The sequence below is a fragment of the Eurytemora carolleeae genome, unplaced genomic scaffold (genome assembly GCF_000591075.1).
Source record: "Eurytemora carolleeae unplaced genomic scaffold, Eaff_2.0 scaffold471, whole genome shotgun sequence".
In the NCBI taxonomy this organism is placed as follows: domain Eukaryota; kingdom Metazoa; phylum Arthropoda; class Copepoda; order Calanoida; family Temoridae; genus Eurytemora; species Eurytemora carolleeae.
The window spans coordinates 145,412-166,319 of NW_019396402.1; the positions used below are offsets into that span (position 1 = coordinate 145,412).

Sequence of the window (20,908 nt, forward strand, 5' to 3'; positions counted from 1 at the left end):
AGTCGGTTAAAAACAAAGCATCCAGTGGGCATACCTTATTTATTTAGACCACACTATTCGAGTTATGGGGGGGATACCTCATTTATTTAGACAATACTATTAGAGTTATGGAGGAATTCCTCATATATTTAGACAATACTTTTAGAAATATTTTTTCTTTTCTTAAGAAAACAAAGGGACAGAAGTGTAAAGTCCATTTCTTGAAACTTCATATTTGATATTCTCTATGGTTTACCTAACTCTAAACTACTCTATGGCTACCTGACTCTAAACTACTCTAGGGTTTACTTAACTCTAAACTACTCTATGATTTACCTAACTCTAAACTACTCTATGGTTTACCTAACTTTAAACTACTCTATGGTTTACCTGACTCTAAACTACTCAATGGCTACCTGACTTTAAACTGCTCTATGGTTTACTTAACTCTAAACTACTCTATGGTTTACTTAACTCTAAACTACTATACGGTTTACCTAACTCTAAACTACTCTATGGTTTACCTAACTCTAAACTACTCTATGGTTTACCTAACTCTAAACTACTCTATGGCTTACCTAACTCTAAACTACTCTATGGTTTACCTAACTCTAAACTACTCTATGGGTTACCTAACTCCAAACTACTCTATGGTTTACCTAACTCCAAACTACTCTATGGCTTACCTAACTCTAAACTACTCTATGGTTTACCTAACTCTAAACTAATCTATGGTTTACTTAACTCTAAACTACTCTATAATTTACCTAACTCTAAACTACTCTATGGTTTACCTGATTCTAAACTACTCTATGGTTTACTTGACTCTAAACTACTCAAGGGTTTACTTAACTCTAAACTACTTTAGAGTTTACCTAACTCTAAACTACTCTAGGGTTTACCTAACCCTAAACTACTCTAGAGTTTACTTAATTCTAAACTACTCTATAGTTTACCTAACTCTAAACTACTCTATGGTTTACTTAACTCTAAACTACTTTATAATTTACCTAACTCTAAACTACTCTATGGTTTTCCTGATTCTAAAATACTCTATGGTTTACTTAACTCTAAATTACTCTACTTTACCTAACTCTTAACTACTCCAGGGTTTACTTAACTCTAAACTACTCTAGGGTTTACCTAACTCTAAACTACTCTATGGTTTACCTAACTCTAAACTACTCTAGGGTTTACCTAACTCTAAACTACTCTATGGTTTACCTAACTCTAAACTACTCTATGGCTTACCTGATTCTAAACTACTCTATGGTTTACCTAACTCTAAACTACTCTACGGTTTATCTAACTCTAAACTACTCTATGGTTTTCCTGATTCTAAACTACTCTATGGTTTACTTAACTCTATATTACTCTATAGTTTACCTAACTCTAAACTACATTATGGTTCACCTAACTTTAAACTACTCAATGGTTTACCTAACTCTAAACTACTCTATGGTTTACTTAAATCTAAAATACTCTATAGTTTATCTAACTCTAAACTACTCGATGGTTTACCTGACTCTAAACTACTCTATGGTTTACTTAACTCTAAACTACTCGATGGTTTATCTAACTCTAAACTACTCTAGGGTTTACCTAACTCTAAACTACTCTATGGTTTACCTGACTCTAAACTACTCTATGGTGTACCTAACTCTAAACTACTCTATGGTTTGCCTAACTCTAAACTACTCTATGGTTTACCTGACTCTAAACTACTCTATGGTTTACTTAACTCTAAACTACTCTACACTATACATAACTCTAAAGTACTCTATGGTTTACCTAGCTCTAAATTACTCTATGGCTTACCTAACTCTAAACTACTCGATGGTTTACCTAACTCTAAACTACTCTAGGGTTTACTTAACTCTGAACTACTCGATGGTTTACCTAACTCTAAACTACTCTAGGGTTTACTTAACTCTAAACTACTCGATGGTTTACCTAACTCTAAACTACTCTAGGGTTTACCTGAAATATCCTGTATTGAGTTTGAAGTGTCTCCATCCGTCCACAAAGTCCTGGGTTCTCCACTAGAGTGTTGAGATATATTAAACTTAGATCTGGAACTAGAGATTAAACCAGAGTTCTCATCAAAACTCTCCAAGGGTTTAAACTTATTGTTCAGGGAATTAATAGATATAAAGTTAGTAAAGTTTTTGTTAGTTTTATCATCAGTATCAATAGATGCAACGCTAGATTCGCTGTTTGTAGCATTGTTGATGGAAGCTTCTTTAGTAGCTTCCTTCGGATTAGTTTTAAAATCTTCATTTATTTTGTTAGTTTCATCCTTAACAGTAGCATTGATTTTAGCAGTGTTTTTGTTATTTTCATTGTTAAGAGAAGCATCCATAGTTTTGTTAGTAGTTTCATTAGATTCTTTAGTAGAGGCAGCATTGATATTGTTGTTAGTAGCTACATTAGGTTCTTTAGTAGAGGCAGCATTGATATTGTTGTTAGTAGCTACATTAGGTTCTTTAGTAGAAGCAGCATTGATATTGTTGTGAGTAGCTTCATTAGATTCTTTTGCAGAAGCAGCGTTAATATTGTTGTGAGTAGCTTCAATATAGCTGATGCTGATGGTTTCTTTAGGTGTAACTGTTCTGTAAAAAATGAAAGCACAAAGTCAATACTTAATTGTAATTTTAAATAACTCCAGAACCATCATTTAGGTAATTGATTTTAAATTTGGTGTTTAATGATGCTAAGAAGGTTCAGAGTATTTTTTAATATTTACTCGTCTAAAACTCGACTTCTCCAATCCCTATCTCTCTACAGCCTGATGTTGTTAACCTTTGATATTTGAACTTTTACTATTAAATCTATCAGAGACCAAAATTAATGAATAACCAGCAATAGTTAAACTTTGAGTTGAATCATTTCTCTTCATCTTGAACCAGTGTACAAGAGAAAGGGGTTCAACAAAGGTTGTAATGCAAGGAAAGTTATTTCAGAGGTGTACGCATCTTTTGTACTGCAATGGACTGTCTCTGGGCGGTAATGTAAACATAAGACGGATGTCGAAGCCTGACATGGGATCCATCTTGAAAATAAAAAAATCAAAGAAATATTCTGGTCATAGGAAACTATTATGTGAATTATCAAAATTGTCAAAATTTAATTCTTTAACCTCCTTGGATACTGAACGAACACTGATGATGCATCTATTCTTATAAAACAAATTCCGCCCAGAGAGAACTGACTTTAATATGTACGTTGAGTATACGCAACTGCAATTTACTTTCCTTGCTTACACCCTTGGGTTCAAATAGATTCAACTATTCAAAAATCTGAATTCAGTTTTTTGAAATATCTAGTATCTACAGAGTACAGACTTCTTGATCAAGTTGCAAATATATAAGGATAAAACCATCATAGTTAAAAATATAAAGTTAAAGGAATAATATCAGAATAGGGTTTCAAGAGTACCAATATAAATCGGACATCTTTGCTTGGAGGGTCACTTGAAACCACTCTTATAGTCTCTTAAATGTTTTCCCTTTTTTGGCCAATAAAGAATGTTTACCTAAGTGGCCTCTCCTTATAATCTATTTATAAGTATATTTTATCAGTTATATGAATATTTGTAAATTATTGTATCAAAATGAATAATTTCTGGGATATTTAGGGTAAATATATTCATATTTTAACATAAACGCCCATGCCCTAAGGATGTTTTATTTTTAGATTTTTCAAAATAATAAATCTTTCCAGAAGTACAACTAGAGTTTTCAGCGAACGAAACGTTTCGCGAAAAAAAGCAAAAATTTTCGAAGCCATTTTGCAAACTTTTTTGCGAAAATTTTGCATGCGAAAATATTTTTACCTTTTATTTCATTTACAGTACTGTACACGTACAGTACACTCCTTTTATATTTGTTGCCAGCAAAAAGTTTATATCACCTAATTTATAGAAATATTAAGGGTCGAGAAAGTATTTTCAACCAAATCTATGAATTGTCTGATGTATCCTAGTCGTTCTTAAATCTATATTTAAATTTTCAATTTGGCTCGCGGATAAATTCCTTTTTTTGAAATGTGTCTTGTAATCTCAAAATTTAGTCTTTTGATGAATTTTAGCAACTTTTTTGCAAAATTTGTCATTTGTTTTTTAAAAAATCTGTATTTTTGCAAAAAGTTTCGTGTGTTTATTTTTGCATAATTTCCTTTTTTCCGCGAAATTTACGCATTTTTTCTCAAAATCAAAACTTAAATGTAAAAGTCGGCTTCCTATTCTCGAGTTGTATGATTCCACCTGAAGAGGCTGTAATATTTGTTTGCTTTGACTTTAGTAGAATTCATAGTTTAGAATATCAAAGGTTTACGACATTAGGTTCCAAAGATATGAGTAATCGACAAATCAAATAAATGATGCGAGTTAACAGTTCCTTCTTTCTAATTTGAAAATTATACAACAGTATCTCTAGTTTTTTTTTATTTAAGAAATTTTGAAGAAACCAGTAAAAAACGTTTAAAGTTTTAACTAAATTCTTGCCACATAAACTGATAAAAAGGTTAGAAAAGGGGCAAAACTTTCAACAACATATTTTTGACTTGATTTAATTTCTCAGAAACGTTAAGAATTAAAAGTGTCGAAGAGATAATTGTTTTTATCTATAATTTCTAAGCAATAAGATAGTAGGGGGGGGGGGGGCAATAATAAGATATTATATCAATCAGAAAGATTTGTGTTTTTTTTCCTTGTAGAATTTGCAGCAGAGTTGGTTGGAATGATGTTCACAAGCTTAGGAATGAGAAACCCGTTGTGTTGAGTCATTATATGCACAGATTGGTTTTCATCAAATCTCGTTCTTCCCACTTGTGAAGTTTTTAGAATAATTTTTTCCTCATCATTTTCTGGAAATCTATTTTCAGCGGAAGTCTTGTTGTTCAAAGTAGCATTCGTTGGATATTGCTCGTCAATATCTGATAAGTAAATATGTCGTTAATTTGGAAAATTAAAAAAAATAAGAGTTTAAATTAAACAGAGTTTTTTAAAATTTAAAGATTTCGATAAAATCTGCGAATTTTTTTCAATATTGGTCAACTACGCTTTAGCTTACAAAAGGAAGAAGTTTTTTCGATATTTTTGCATCATGCGTTTTAAGAATGTTACTCCTAATGATGAATTTTTTTGTTTTTTAGTTGCTGTAAATTTTCATGATAAAAATTTTATGAAAAAAGTGCAGAATGGATATACTACAGGGTGTCTCAAAAAACATGGGAATTCAGTGACGAATTGGATATCGTCTTTGTTATGAATTAGCATTGTTATACCTAATTTCAAAAGCCATAATATTATTATGTCTGCTAGAGTTTATTTTATGAAAAGGGTAAAAGACTGTAAAGATGTGTCAATAATGTATCCGCAAGATGAACAGTGAAGACGGAAAAGTTAACACTGTTTGTATACAGCAATTTTCTTGTTTACTAAGTACAATCGTATGCAGTCAAAACATAAACAAACAAAATGTGAACATAGCAGACGTAACTCTTACATATTACAGTAGGTATCACTAAACAAAATCAAAGAATTATTTGAAAAGACGATATCGAATTCGTCACTGAATTCCCATGTTTATTGGGACACCTTGTATAAACAGACTCTAAAGGAAAATTTATTAATGACATAATTCCTGGAATATTTGATGCGGTATCCATATTTTCAAGATCAACTACAACGATCATATTGATTATATCTTCAGGTGACTCTTCTTTCTCAGAGATCTTAGGACCAGTATCTGATCTTCTAGATACCCCGGTGTAGAGATCAGTCAAACCTGTTGAGAACTTGTCTAATTCATTTGAGGAATTATAAGCTGCTTCTGCAGAGAAATCAGCTGACAAAATGGGTAAATCAGCTGTTAAAGTGGGATTAGCTGATTGTGCAGAGAAATCAGATAAAAAAGTTGGATCAGCTGATTCTGTAGAGTTATCAGCTGATTCCGTGGAAAAATCCACTAAGCCTGAGTAGAAATTCGAAGATTCTGCGGAGAAACCCACTGATTCAGCTGAACCACTAGTTGAACCAGGGGAGAATTTTAAAACTGTATCAGCTGTTTCAAGATCATTACTTTCCAAGGTATCGTTGTCTTCCAAGAAGTCAAAGGAAACCCTGTCAAGGGCTGTTGGAGAGCTTGTAACATAATGTGTAACAGGAGTGGTTTTTATTACAATTATTGAACTGGAAGTAAAGGTTTCTTCTTCTGCTTTAAAAGTTGCTTCTCCTTTTTTTGTTGCTTGATCGTCCCCTATTGTAGCTCTAAGTGCTGTTGTTGTTGTTGTTGTTTTTGTTTTTACGGTTGTTGTTGTTGTTGTTGTTATTGTTGTTGTTGTTGTTGTTGTTTGGTTGTTTGTTAGTGGATTAGTAAGTGTTAGCTTGTACGATATCCTTCTAAACATAAGAGTATTCTTTCATGCAATCAATGAAAAATTTGAAGTTATTTTGTGAAACAATAAGTTTAACTAACTGCAGCGTACAGTTTAGATAGATAAACTTTTAAACTTTGCCATAAGAATTGATTTTCTTATTCCTGTATCTTTGCAACCCAATGGCGTAGATCTCAGATATTTTAAACTATAAATTCTGTAAGATCAGTTCATCTAAGTCTGAAATATAAAAGGTTTCAAAGATATAGGAATCAGAAGATTTTATTTTTAACAAAGACTCAGTTCCTTTAAAATTTTTTATGTAATTTAAATATGCATCGTAAAGAACATTTTATGAAAATTCAATTTGCATCGTTATACGTAGATAATATTTTTAATAATAATATGATAAAACATGAACAAATTAAATTGTTTCTATTCATAATCTTTTTTGTAATTTTGTAAATAAAAGAATATATGAATGCGTACAGGTAAGTTTTTCTTATACTTTTCATATTTTGGCGAAACCAATTTTCTAATCGTTCCTTAATTTGTGTGCTTGTGACAGCTTTATCTCTATTAATCGGCAATATTAGTTAGATATGAAAACAGGGGCGTAATTAAGGATTCTGTAGGGGGGGTCTGAATTTTTTTTACCATCCATAGAATTTTTTTACTCCCCCCCCCCCCTCTTGAAAAATATCATTATTTATATCATTTACTCCACTCATTTCTGGCATTTACAAACTCCATCAAACTCTTCACTTCATACTTTCAGCTTTCACCTTGTTGTATATCCTTCAATATAGTCATTAATTTTACATTAACTACAAAGATCTGAAAAAAATTTGAATTTATTTTAAGTAAGATAAAAACTAATAGTTTTACTCAAAGAGAAAAAGGATGTTACTTTTTTAATCCTTTAGAAAAGCTACTCTGCAAAACTTATAAAAAATATTGTCTCTGTATATATTCTTATTTCTAATTTCTAAAATTTTCTTCTCGTCAATGTAGTATGTTAAGATCTTAAATAAATCTAATATGGAAATGATATTATTAAGAAGTAAAATTGAATTTTTCATTGTCCATACCCTTTTTTCTATTAAAAAAAACATCTAATTGTAATGACCTTGATCGACTATTACTTTAGAAATTAGAATCATTTAGAATGTTTTGACTTAAAATCTGAAGTATCTGCACATTTTCGTGCAAATTTAAAAGATATTCAATTTTAAATCAAGTTTTTAAATTCTAGTGGGGGGGGACCCCCAGGATTCTAGGGGGGGGGGGGTAAATAACCCCAATAACCCCGCTTATTTACGCCACTGAATGAAAATCAAACCATTTCAGCGCTTTGTTGAAAAATTTATTTTTAAAACTTGTTTATCCACTTTTCTTATATATACTTTTCTATGCAAAAACTCGCTGAAAAAAGTGAAAATGTTCTGTTTGCAAGAGTATAAAATAAAATAAATTTTTATATTTTATTTTGTGGAATATTTAATAAAAGAATGAATGAATGAAAAATAATAGAATATGGATAGTTTGTATAGATACATTTTTTCAGTTACCACATACAGGGTTTCTCACAAAGCATGACAGTTGAGAGAGGACTTCAAAGTCGTCTTTGATCTTTGAAATAATTTGCGGCATTCGATCGTCAACCTAGTTTTATGACAAGGAAGACTACCTAGGCTTGGGATATTTTTTTCAGTTTAAGAATTTTTCTCTTAAAATGAGGGGTTTATATTAACGTTGTACTTCATTTCTAAGGTTAAAGACGACCCTCAAGTCGTGTCTGTAATATTTCGTAATTTCTGTCGGAGAAAAAACGGCGAAAATGCCAAAATTTGTCCTTTTTCGTATTTTATTTTCATCTTACCTTGAGTCTTTCAAGCATTCCTGGCTTTCAGGCCATTCACAAGTTTTATTCCTTAAACATAATAATGTTTTCTTGTTTATGGGTTAAAATAAAACACTTGTCCTATACTAAGAACACAATTTACTGCAACAAATCAAAATACACATTTTTTGAAAATATTTTATCCAGTTTTTAAATCACTGAATAGATAGATAGATAGATAAATAGATAGATAGATAGATAGATAGATAGATAGATAGATAGATAGATAGATGGATAGAAAGATAAATAGATAGATAGATAGATAGATATATAGATAGATAGATAGATAGATAGATAGATATAGATAGATAGATAGATAGATATAGATATAGATAGATAGATAGATAGATAAATACCTGGTACAGTCTGTAGTATCAGGGGTAAATATCTTCTCTGTATCAGGATGACAAATCAGTTCATCCTACGGTCAACAAATTTAGAACAATATAAAGGGACTGTAAACAATATTAAAGTTGCTCTTCACTTTTGCTTTAAGTTAACAACTGCAGTACCCTAATCACGATGTTGAATGAAATATCCATGTTTTTCTCTTTGACAATTACTTGCAGTTTCTGCTTCAGAAAATGTTTAGAATTTTACCTCTTTCTATCGAGGTTGAAAAATTAGGTTATTTCCTTTAATTTTTGTAATTATAAGAAAATAAATTAATTTTGCAAAATACAGATAATTCAGGGAGAGGAAAATATTGATAGCTATCGCTACAAAACTATTTTTACATAATTCTGCAGCAATAATCAATTTTCTTAACAATACCTTTAAAGAAATAAAATTCTAATTGTCAGGCCTGACCTGGTAAAATAAAGAAGGTGAACAGTAGTCCCAGGGTTTAGAATCTCGTTGACACCAGTAATATTCGTCTCCTCTTTTCCTAGACATAAAGTTTAGTATATGTTGTACAAAGTTTAGTATATGCTGTATAAAGTTTAGTATATGCTGTACAAAATTTATTATATGCTGTACAAAGTTTAGTAAATGCTGTACAAAATTTAGTATATGCTGTACAAAGTTTAGTATATGCTGTACAAAGTTTAGTATATGCTGTACAAAGTTTAGTATATGCTGTACAAAATTTCAAATATGCTGTACAAAATATAAAATATGTTGTACAAAAATTTCAAATATGCTATACGAAAATCTAAAATATGTTGTACATGCAAAACTTTCAAATGTGCTGTATGAAAATTTCAAATATCTTTTTCAAAAATTTCAATAACCCAGTACAAAAATTTTAATATGCTTCAAATGTATATCAATTTCAAATTGTATAACATTTGAAGTACAGGGTTACCCACAAATAATGAAATTTTAATGACAACCTTAATTCTGTGAAATATGATTATCTGAAGGCTATGATCCTTGAATAGTAAACCAAATAAAATAGGAAGGAAAGCAGCAAGATTAAAATTGCTGGGAATAATAAAATTAAGAAAGAAAACGTGACAAGTTTCATACAGTCGTCTTGTAAGTATTATCCTTAGTGGGCAACCCTTTACAATGTACAGGGTGTCCCGTGAAACATGACAGAAGCAAGACGAATATATAATTATACAATTAAGTGTGATGTGCTGCAGTCTGGTAGTTATAGCAGTTTTGAAAGTGCTGTAAAAATGAAGGAAAAAACTACCTGCACTTATCTTGACATTTTTCTCCGTAAGGTGTTGTGCCAGGGAGTGGTCCACACTTCTCAGAAGGTCCTCCTTTAAAATAAGATTAAGAAAATAAAGATAGAAAGATTGATACTGGCGCCTCTAGTGGTTCAAAGTGTAGTAAACTAGGTACACGTGTACTCCATATATCTCTATTAACAATACTAGCGCCTCTACTGGTGCAAAGTGTAACTGTAGTAAACTAGTGTAGTGTAGTTATCCGAGCTGACCGGACGTGTCTTTGTGAGCTCCCGGATTAAACTGACCGACAACCCAACACCGGGTTAACTTATTCAACACATGACTTATAGATTTAACATATAGAATATGTTCAGTGCTAAATCTTAAAATCTATTTAGTGCCACAATAAATAAGGAAATTTGTTAACTATTTAAAAATTCCCTTTGTTTTACGCCAGTTAATTCATGTTACGACGTGCATAAAAAATAAAGTAAAAATGGACTGTGATATTTAAGCAATTTGGATTCAATCTAATATAAAAAGTTGGCGTCCTTATATAGGAAATTACAAGATTTTTAGAAGAAATTAACTTTTTTAATTGACTCTTACAATAACGTTGTTCATTAAAGATCTTGAGTCACTCATTGATCAATTCAAAAGTTAATCTTCCAATCCGGCATAGTTTGGGGCCAGCCTGCATTGTACCTCCTGTAGTACACCAGTAGGTTCCATCACTAGCTGCAGTACACGGAGTAGAACACAGTGTACCGTACACACTCACAGCTGACGGAATACCTAAATATGTCAAGTTCAGGGTTTCTCAAAAAGTCTGAGGCTTGAATGACGACCTAAAACGCTAGAAACTTAAATTTCCCCTCCTTCTCTCACCATTTTCCCTTCTATTCCCTTCGTTTCCCTCCTTGTTTCACTCTTTTTCCTTCTTTTCCCTTCTTTCCCCTCCTTCTCTAACTATTTTCCCTTCTTTTCTTTTCCCTTCTTTCCCCTCCTTCTCTAACTATTTTCCCTTCTTTTCTTTTCCCTTCTTTCCCCTCCTTCTCTAACTATTCTTTTCCCTTCTTTCCCCTCCTTCTCTAACTATTTTCCCTTCTTTTCTTTTCCCTTCTTTCCCCTCCTTCTCTAACTATTTTCCCTTCTTTTCCCTCCTTCTCTAACTATTTTCACTTCTTTTCTTTTCCCTTCTTTCCCCTCCTTCTCTAACTATTTTCTCTTTTTTAGCTTTCCACTTCTTTCCCCTCCATCTCTAACTATTTTCACTTCTTTTCTTTTATTATCCCTTCTTTCCCCTCCTTCTCTCACTATTTTCACTTCTTTTCTTTTCTTTTCTCTTCTTTCCCCTCCTTCTCTCACCATTTTCACTTCTTTTCTTTTATTATCCCTTCTTTCCCCTCCTTCTCTCACTATTTTCCCTTCTTTTCTTTTCTTTTCCCTTCTTTCCCTTCCTTCTATCACCATTTTCACTTCCTTTCTTTTCCCTTCTTTCCCCTCCTTCTCTCACTATTTTCCCTTCTTTTCTTTTCTTTTCCCTTCTTTCCCCTCCTTCTCTCACCATTTTCACTTCTTTTCTTTTCTTTTCCCTTCTTTCCCCTCCTTCTCTCACTATGTTCCCTTCTTTTCTTTTCTTTTCCCTTCTTTCCCCTCCTTCTCTAACTATTTTCCCTTCTTTTCTTTACTTTTTCCTTCGTTTCCCTCCTTCTCTCACTATTTTCACTTCTTTTCTTTTCTTTTCCCTTCTTTACCCTCCTTCTCTAACTATTTTCCCTTCTTTTTTATTTTCCCTTTTTCCCCCTCCTTCTCTAACTATTTTCCCTTCTTTTCTTTTATTTTCCCTTCTTTCCCCTCCTTCTCTAACTATTTCCCCTCCTTCTCTAACTATTTTCCCTTCTTTTCCCTTCTTTTCCCTTCTATTTCCTGCTTTTCCATCCTTTTTCTACTTTTACCTCCTTCTTTCCCTTTTACTCCTTGTACTCTTTTTTTCTAACAATTTCGTTTACTTTTTATCCTTTTTGATACTTTATTCATGATTTCTCTTTTTACTATTTTACTTTCTTAAATCTTTTATCTTCTTTATCCTAAATTTCAAATATGATTACTTACTGTCAACTCTAGGAAAGGCTTTTCCACTTCCTTGATCTTTAAACACTAGTTGAGTTCCTGTCAAAGTTCCGCTCACTCCGACTCCAGTAATGGCAGACTCCTGCAAATTAAGAAAAAATATTATTGAAATCTTGATTAAAAAGAAAAGAAAATTCAAATGAGGTTCCGAGAAAAAAATTTAAAAAAACTAAGAATAAATATCTTTTATTTTTGAATTTTAAATTGGTTCATAGAAAAAAAAATTATTTTGAACCTATTTCCATGTTGGGGTACTAAATACAAAATCTGCAAAGTAGTTTGCAAAGAACCTGGAAAATCTTTCCTGGGATGTTTGGAAAGATGAAAATTTCCATGTATGATAATTGGAGGACTGCAGTATGGTTTAGGTGAATTATATTGACGTACAAAGCCTAGGGGTGTATTTTTTTGCACTTTTTTGAAAAAGTCTCAAAAACCTTAAAAAGTTTAATTTGTGATAAAACTTTTTGTTCTTGGTAATTGCATATATTTATATAAAACTTTCTTAAACCACATGTTTTTTTCTAAATTCACCCGGTAGTACCCAGCAATACCCAACAGTACCCCGCAGTACCCCACAGCATTATTCCACAGTATTCCTCAGTATCCTCTATTACTCCATCAGTGCACCCCAGTACCACCCAGTGCCCCCAAGTACCCAGTAGTACCCAGTAGTAACCAGCAGTACCATGCCTAGTACGTCAATATAATTCACCAAAATCATACTGCAGTCCTTTACTTAACATACATTGAAACTTTAATCTTTCTAATCATCCCAGGGAAAGTTTTTACAGGTTCTTTTCTTAGATTTATTTGCAAAATCCAAGGATAATATGAAAAATATAGAAAAATGTTAGCACGAAAAAAAATTGTGCTAACAAGATCGTTTTCCCAATATTTGAAAACGATTATTTCGTTTTTTCTTCGTAAAAACTTTCAAAACTTTGTATCGTCTCTTTCAAAAACAATAGTTTTCATAACGATCGTTTCGTTTCCAGATTTATTTATCGCCAACCGTTAAAGCCTTTTGTTTAGACCTAAGGAATAAGAAAAGGATAAATTAACCCCTCTAGGAGCACCCCTAAACTGAATGAATGTACAAAGGACACCCTATATCTGCTCTTGAAATATGGGAGCAGTCTCTTTCTAAAAAAATGAATGCCTTGGGTTGAGCATAAAGATGTCAAGTATTTAATAATGGAAAACTCTGGAAATTGGAAGCTTAAGAAGCTTACATGAGCTTCATATTTATACAGGATGATGCAGAAATAGAATATCTAGGAATCAGATTTTTATCCTTGCATAATGCACAGGGTGTCAAACCTCCTCCCCCCCCCCCCCCCCAAAAAAAAGGAATGCTTATCTAAACCGAAGAAACTAATTTTGGCTGTAGTTTACACACTTTACGGTGCTTCCTGTTTCACACTGAACTGGAGAAAGGTTAATTTTATGCTAAATTACTGGTACGACTGTGAGACCTCGTAGCTCTTCTAAATTTTATTTTACTCTAAAGTATGAGAGAAGTTAATTTATCCCGCTGCACATTATAGTTCTTCTCAATACTTCAATAAGAGAAGCTACTAATAGGATTGAAAACACTTAGTTAAAAGTAATGTTTACACACATGTTTCTGTGACTATTAAGATCTATGTATTTATTAATCTATGTATATGACCTGTATTCCGTGGTTGAAAGTGAGGTTTCTCTGACTATCATGATGAATGATCTGAATGTGCTCTCCAGTAATGATGAGAGTATAATTGTATTCCTTGTTCTCCACTACAACGGCTCTAAAACAATTAATAAGAATGAAAAACAAATAACGTCCCTACGACGGTGCGACAACATCTATGACGTCAGAAGTAAAAAAGGTCGCCATTACGTCATCAAATTTGCGTTTTATGTCATTGTAAAGTGCTAGTGACTGAGAAGATGGCATAAGACCTTTATTTTTTAATTTTACTTTTTTTTGGGTTAACAAACAAGAAATTAAATGATATGCATTTTAGTAAAATAATTTGGTGTTCATACACTATCTAAATATGTTTCTGTGTTTTTTTAAGTTTCCCTTCTTTAGTTTAGTTTAGTTTAGTTTAGTTTAGTTTAGTTTAGTTTAGTTTAGTTTAGTTTAGTTTAGTTTAGTTTAGTTTAGTTTAGTTTAGTTTAGTTTAGTTTAGTTTAGTTTAGTTTAGTTTAGTTTAGTTTAGTTTAGTTTAGTTTAGTTTAGCTTATTTTAATTTAGTTTAGTTTATACCTGTTCTGTTCGTTTCCTAGAAGAATATCGATATCCACCTCTCCTCCAGGGCCCTTGGATATCCTGTATTTATGTTCTCTTATATCCCCTTCAGACAGGGATATCTCAACATCACCGTTCCCATTCACCTAGATACAGTTGGATACAGGGAAACAACTGGATACAGGGATACAGGGATACAGGGAACAGCTGGATAAAGGGATACAGCTGGATACAGGGATACAGCTGGATACAGGGATACAGCTGGAAACAGGAATACAGCTGGATACAGGGATACAGCTGGATACAGGGATTCAGCTGGATACAGGGATACAGCTGGATACAGGGATACAGGGATACAGAGATACAAGGATACAGGGATACAGCTGGCCAGGGATACAGCTCGATACAGGGATACAAGTATACAGGGATACAGGGATACAGCTGAATGAAAGGATACAACTGGATACAGGGATACAGGGATACAGGGATACAGGGATACAGGGATACGGGGATACAGGGATACAGGTATACAGGGATACAGGTATACAGGTACACAGGGATAGAAGGATACAGGGCTACAGGGATACATGGATACAGGGATAAAGGGATACAGGGATACAGAGATACAGGGATACAGGGATACAGGGATACAGGAATACAGGGATACATGGATACAGAACTAAAAAGATACATGGACCAATCATGAAAACTGGAATCTGTTTTTGAAACTAAAATGAAACGTCGCAATAAAAATTAATTTGTTTTTGAAATTTGTTTGTTCAAGAAAGTATTGATTATTTTCAAGAAATTCATTAAAAACTACTGGCTTATCTTTTCTTATTTTTACTTTCGAAGAAACAGTAAACAAATAATTATAAGTCGAAGAAAATAAAAATGATAAAATATTCAATAAAACTTTTTTAATCAACGACTGATTCATTAAAGGTAAATAACCCTTTAAGGACTCTTCGTGTTCCTCTATTTCTTGTTGGAACAAAACATTTTTTAAGTTGTTTTAAATCACCTGAATGTCGTCGCTTGCCACTGGATTATACTGAGGTTCAAGTCTAGATAAAGTATCGTCCTCTCTAATAAAACAAATTATATAAAAATGTTTTTTTCTTTATTTTTAATCTTACATTGTTTCCGATGTTTCAGTTGTAAGGATTTGTTCTGCTGTTGAACTTCTTACAGGAGTTGTTGTTGTGGTTGTTGTAGTAGTTGTTGTTGTAGTAGTTGTTGTCGTTGTTGTTGTTGTTTCCAATAGTCTTGGAGTTTTGTCTTAGAACAGAGAAACTATTTTTAGGAATTAATTGATAAATAAATTCGACACTCTACAGTCCTTTTATATGTATTTAATTTTAATTAATGTATTTGAAAACTCTAAATTCGAATTCCTATATCTTTGGATCCTGGTTGTGTAAACTTTTATAGTAGAATTCATAATTTGAATCATCAAAGGTCTAATAATGATGTCAGGTACTTTCCCAACGGCTTTATCCCAAGCAGCAATTTCCCAAGGGTATTTTCCCAAGCGGCAACTTCTTAAGTCTGTCCTAACTGCAGCGCTCGACCCCCTAGCACATTCTAGGCAAAGCGCTCGACCCAATTTAGGCCTAGCCTAACCATTAGGAAGTTGCCGCTTGTCAAGTTGTACAATTGGGAAGTTGCCACTTGGGAAAATATCAATGAGAAAATACCTAACAAACTAATTATGCATGAGGTTGCAAAGATATATGAATTAAAGTGCAAGGAGAGCATACAAACTCTTTTAAACATTCTATTAAAAATATAAAATATAAAAATGGCCGCCTAGTGCCTAGTCCAGGAGGAGGGGAAGGTTCCAGCACAATTTCAGTCACAAACTCTTCTCCCATGAAGTTTCTGAAACATATTTCAGAGAAAGTTGTATCGTCCCTTCAATCCCATTCTTATTGATACAACTTGTAAGTTGTACTCACCCAGCTTGACGTTGAGGAATATCTATGTCATATTTAAATCTTGGAAGCATTCCTGTAGTTTCTAGATCTCCTATAACCTCTGAAACAATAATATTCTAGTTTCTAGATCTCCTATAACCTCTGAAACAATAATATTCTAGTTTCTAGATCTCCTATAACCTCTGAAACAATAATATTCTAGTTTCTAGATCTTCTATAACCTCTGAAACAATAATATTCTAGTTTCTAGATCTCCTATAACCTCTGAAACAATAATATTCTACTTTCTAGGTCTCCTATAACCTCTGAAACAATAATATTCTAGTTTCTAGATCTCCTATAACCTCTGAAACATTAATATTCTAGTTTATAGATATCCTATAACCTCTGAAACAATAATATTCTAGTTTCTAGATCTCCTATAACCTCTGAAACAATAATATTCTAGTTTCTAGATCTCCTATAACCTCTGAAACATTAATATTCTAGTTTCTAGATCTCCTATAACCTCTGAAACAATAATATTCTAGTTTCTAGATCTCCTTTTAACTCTGAAACAATATTCTAAATTCTAGATCTCCTATAACCTTTAAAACAATAATATTCAAAAGAACTGAACTCTTCACTCAAGCATTTTTTTCATTTTTTTAACTTCAACTCTTCTACCTGATGTTGGTAACATTCAATATTTCTAAACAGAAACTATAAATCTACCAGTCTAAGTTTGCCATATCATTGGTCACCCCAGACTAACCAGAGAGAGCTAGAAGCATTCGGTTTCTTCTATTTAAAATTAAACGTGTTTTGGTCTATACTTTAACAATCTTAAAACTTACAGATTTATTTATTTTATACTTTTTCATTCAAAACGTTTATGCCGACATAAAAGTATTTAAGCAAAAAACAAACAAATTATGTTTAATGGGTCAAATTGTGATCAAAAGTCATATCTTTCTGAACTATTGACAAAACCGTTAAATCCACGTGTGTTTACACCATTAGGTTGCAAAGATGTATAGGGACCAGATAATTAGAGCTTGTAGCACGTGTTCAGTTTAAGTTTTAAAATAAGCTAATTTGTTGAAAACTTTTTTTATTTTATTTTTATTTTTTACCTAAATCACGTACACCATCTCGTCCAAAATCATAATCAAGATCATACATCAAACCGTCAACGCTTAAAAAAATATACAAACAAAGATTCTCAGATTATCAACAAGTTTAACTATGAATTTAAATCTTTTTTGTTTACTAGCTTGGGAACCCGATTATATGTTTTAAATAACCATGCATAATGTAAAGTCGGTAATGTTACATCGTCTATACGCAACATCCCCCCTACTGAACTTCTGACCTACTAACTATCGGACCTACTGCAATATCAAAACTACGCCAGCTGTTTATTTTTGTATTATTTGACGGTTAGGTTAGGTTCAGACAAAATCTGGGCCGAGCGCCGCGGCTAACAGAGGCTAGGGACCTTGCGCTGCGGCCACAAGTCCATTTAGCAGCTGTAAAACCACGTGTTAGGAGGTCTGATGTGTAGTATAGCGGATTTTAAGCAGGTCAGAAGTGAAGTATAGCAGATTTGCGGAACATACTGCAGTTCTGTTCATGTTCACATTTCAATTTAAAGATGAAACGTCTGCAACTACGCTTGCAAATTATTTTGATCAGATCTTAATTAATGGAGAGCTCTGCGAAAAGCAGCTCGGTACGGCAATAGGTAGAACGAGACGTTTTTCTCTATGATTCTATAAATGAAAAATACTATTGTCAATTTTTTTGTATTGAATAAAGTTGTTAAGAAGAAGAAGATTTGCGTAAGTAAAAAAATACACCACCTGTAAAGTAATCACACTTCAAAGTCGTCTTTGACCTTAGAAATAGTTTGCGGCATTCAACATTGGTAACATGATTTTAGAAATATTTTTTTTTATGAAACAATAATCACGGAATAGTCCTAGTCCTAGTCCTAGTCCTAGTCCTAGTCCTAGTTCTAGTCCTAGTCCTAGTCCTAGTCCTAGTCCTAGTCCTAGTCCTAGTCCTAGTCCTAGTCCTAGTCCTAGTCCTAGTCCTAGTCCTAGTCCTGGTCCTAGTCCTAGTCCTAGTCCTAGTCCTAGTCCTAGTCCTAGTCCTAGTCCATTATTGTGCTTTCATAATTACCGAGGATATGAATGGTTTTGTTCAGAACGAGACATTTTTATGTTTTTTTTCAGTTCATTTTAATAAATTAGAATTTAAACAAAATTTTTATTTTATCTTTGGTATTTTTTAGAGTAAAAAATTGAAGGCCACATTTTGGAAATGGAAGAATAAGGACTATTTAGAATGGAATATCCTTAATCCCGATCGGTTAATTAATTATGAGATTAATAACAAGAGAAGAACAAGCATTATATAATCTGGAGATTAGGAAAAGAGTGGATCAAGCATTAATCCCGAGTTCCTCCAGGTTACCTAAACTGAATGCCGCAAGCTAATTCTAAGGTCAAAGACGACTTTTAAGTCATCACTCAAAATTTTTCCGGGTTACTTAGCATATCATTGTACTTAATCTTTTTGTGAAAAGAAATCTGGTATTTTTGTAAATTAATTTTACCTGATACTTATAGAGTCGCAGTTTACATTTGTAGTCAATATCAGGGGAGGAATATTCACAGTCCCGCCTAGTCCCTAGATTGTCGTAAATGCAGGGGAGAAAAGTTCCATTATATGATTTGGCCAAAATCTGACTGTAAGTTATTGCGCATAATAATATCCAAATACGCAAATCAAGATCGTCTTTCTTTGACTGAACACAACGGAGTCTTTTATCCAGGTTTGATTGTCATGCAAAATGTTAAAGGGACTGTAGACGTATTTCAAGAGAACCTCCTTTAAACATGAGACATGTTTGATTTACAACGGTACCGCTTAAGCCTATCTGAATATCATTGAGGAAGATATTGCCGTTTTCCATTTGCATAAAATATCTCATTCAAAAAGTATTAAGGGTCTAACCATAGATTAATCAAAATAACAGATTGCACACTTGATGTCGTCTTTTCAAGATTTCTGTGTGTTTTGTTCCCAATAACCCTGAGGCAGAAGCCCAAAGTAGTTACGTGTAGTCGGCGTAGAACATTTATTTTGTGAATCGGATATGCCAATGTATAAACTGAGGGTTCCTTGAAATTATGTATATTGTCCATTTAAATATGTGCCAAAAGCCAATCTATGTATAAAATGAGGGTTCCTTGAAATTCTGTATATTGTCCGTATAAGGCGTAAAACCTACCTCCTCGTCTTGAGAAAGCATTCTTGCCTTCAGTATAACTTGATCCTTGTATCTCTCAGCCTGCCATAAATATTATCATCTCCCTCATGCTTTTTTTTTGCTTTCAAAAACCAAATTTTTCATAAAAGATAAAGACGAAAACCATCTGAACAAATATGTATATATCAATTAAGAATTTACTTGGCTTGACTTTTTTCCACTTTGAACTAAAATTTGTATACTTCATGAGAAATATTATAGTTTCCATTTAGTGCAGAGGGGATCATTTAATCTGTCATGAAGGGGACATCTTTTTATTTGTTTGTATTGACTTTACTAAATAGATGTCTTGTTTTTAGAACTTTTAAAGATGTTTCTTCCACAATTTGTTTCCACACAATTAAACGTTTCTCAGCGTAATGCAACAAAAGTATTTTTTCTATCTTATTCTTCATAAGTATATAGGTTTTCTGAAAGCAATGATTTGATCTAACAGAATAGTTTGAAATATCTAGATCTACCACATTGGATTGCAAAGATATAGGGATTGATAAATCAGAGGTTTTGGGAAAGACTTTGACAAACAAATTACGAGCTTCAGTTTAAGAAATATTTTAAGTCAACAATTTTATGACGAAAAAATATTATGGTCTATAAAATTCTGTAAGTGCTCCATTTTTATAAAGCTTGAATGAGAATATATTTCCTGAATATAGAGTTTCATCTCTTTACTGCTGGTTGTATACCTAGGGTAGGAAGTGAATATTAATGTATTATATAATAACATGAATATAGAGTTTCATCTCTTTACTGCTGGTTGTATACCTAGGGTAGGAAGTGAATATTAATGTATTATATAATAACATGAATAAATTATTAATGTAAAATAATACACAAACATAATACACTGACTTTACTGCTTGTTGTATACCTAGGGTAGGAAGTGAATATTAATGTATTATATAATAACATGAATAAATTATTAATGTAAAATAATACAAAAACATGATACACAGACTTTTAAAACAAATGAAGTAATCACTTACTTTAGAAGAACTTCGTCCTTTGCTTTGAACTTGATTATTCTGGAACAAAAGGTTGTTTGTTTGTGAGGTGTACTGCCCTTGTTCGGTGTACCAGCTGGTCTTGGTGTATCGGCCGGTCTTGGTGTACCGGTGAGGGATGGTGTACTGTACATTTCCTCTGGCCTATTGCAGTAAAATTGAGTGGACAAACACCCAAAGAGAATAGAATATATATTAGAGGGGAATTTAGAGAATCTCTCGGTATGAATTTTTTCAGTCCCTTTCAGCCTGAAAGGGAGTTAAAAGTGTATATTTCATGTAAATATTCACAAATTATATGCAGTAGAGTACATTAATACAGTAGGTTCCTTAGACTATCCATTTCAATTTCGAATTTTTTAAAACTGTTAAATAAACTTTACAATGA

The 20,908-nt window shown here is 32.6% G+C and overlaps 1 protein-coding gene across 1 annotated transcript in view; it reads right to left on the reverse strand.

Moving 5' to 3' along the window:
* LOC111702540 (serine-rich adhesin for platelets) overlaps positions 1–20,654 on the reverse strand; it is a 29,399-nt gene extending 8,745 nt beyond the window's left edge. The window contains exons 1-15 of the mRNA XM_023474266.1: positions 20,503–20,654; positions 17,313–17,374; positions 16,219–16,297; positions 15,282–15,345; positions 14,276–14,403; positions 13,697–13,811; positions 12,004–12,103; positions 10,594–10,683; positions 9,906–9,978; positions 9,071–9,149; positions 8,617–8,681; positions 8,240–8,290; positions 5,625–6,382; positions 4,689–4,914; positions 1,960–2,591 (exon numbers count right to left, since the gene is read on the reverse strand). Of these exons, the coding sequence (XP_023330034.1) occupies positions 1,960–2,591; positions 4,689–4,914; positions 5,625–6,382; positions 8,240–8,290; positions 8,617–8,681; positions 9,071–9,149; positions 9,906–9,978; positions 10,594–10,683; positions 12,004–12,103; positions 13,697–13,811; positions 14,276–14,403; positions 15,282–15,345; positions 16,219–16,297; positions 17,313–17,374; positions 20,503–20,654 (2,674 nt within the window). The remainder of the gene's footprint in view (positions 1–1,959; positions 2,592–4,688; positions 4,915–5,624; positions 6,383–8,239; positions 8,291–8,616; positions 8,682–9,070; positions 9,150–9,905; positions 9,979–10,593; positions 10,684–12,003; positions 12,104–13,696; positions 13,812–14,275; positions 14,404–15,281; positions 15,346–16,218; positions 16,298–17,312; positions 17,375–20,502) is intronic.
* Positions 20,655–20,908: the final 254 nt, after the last annotated feature.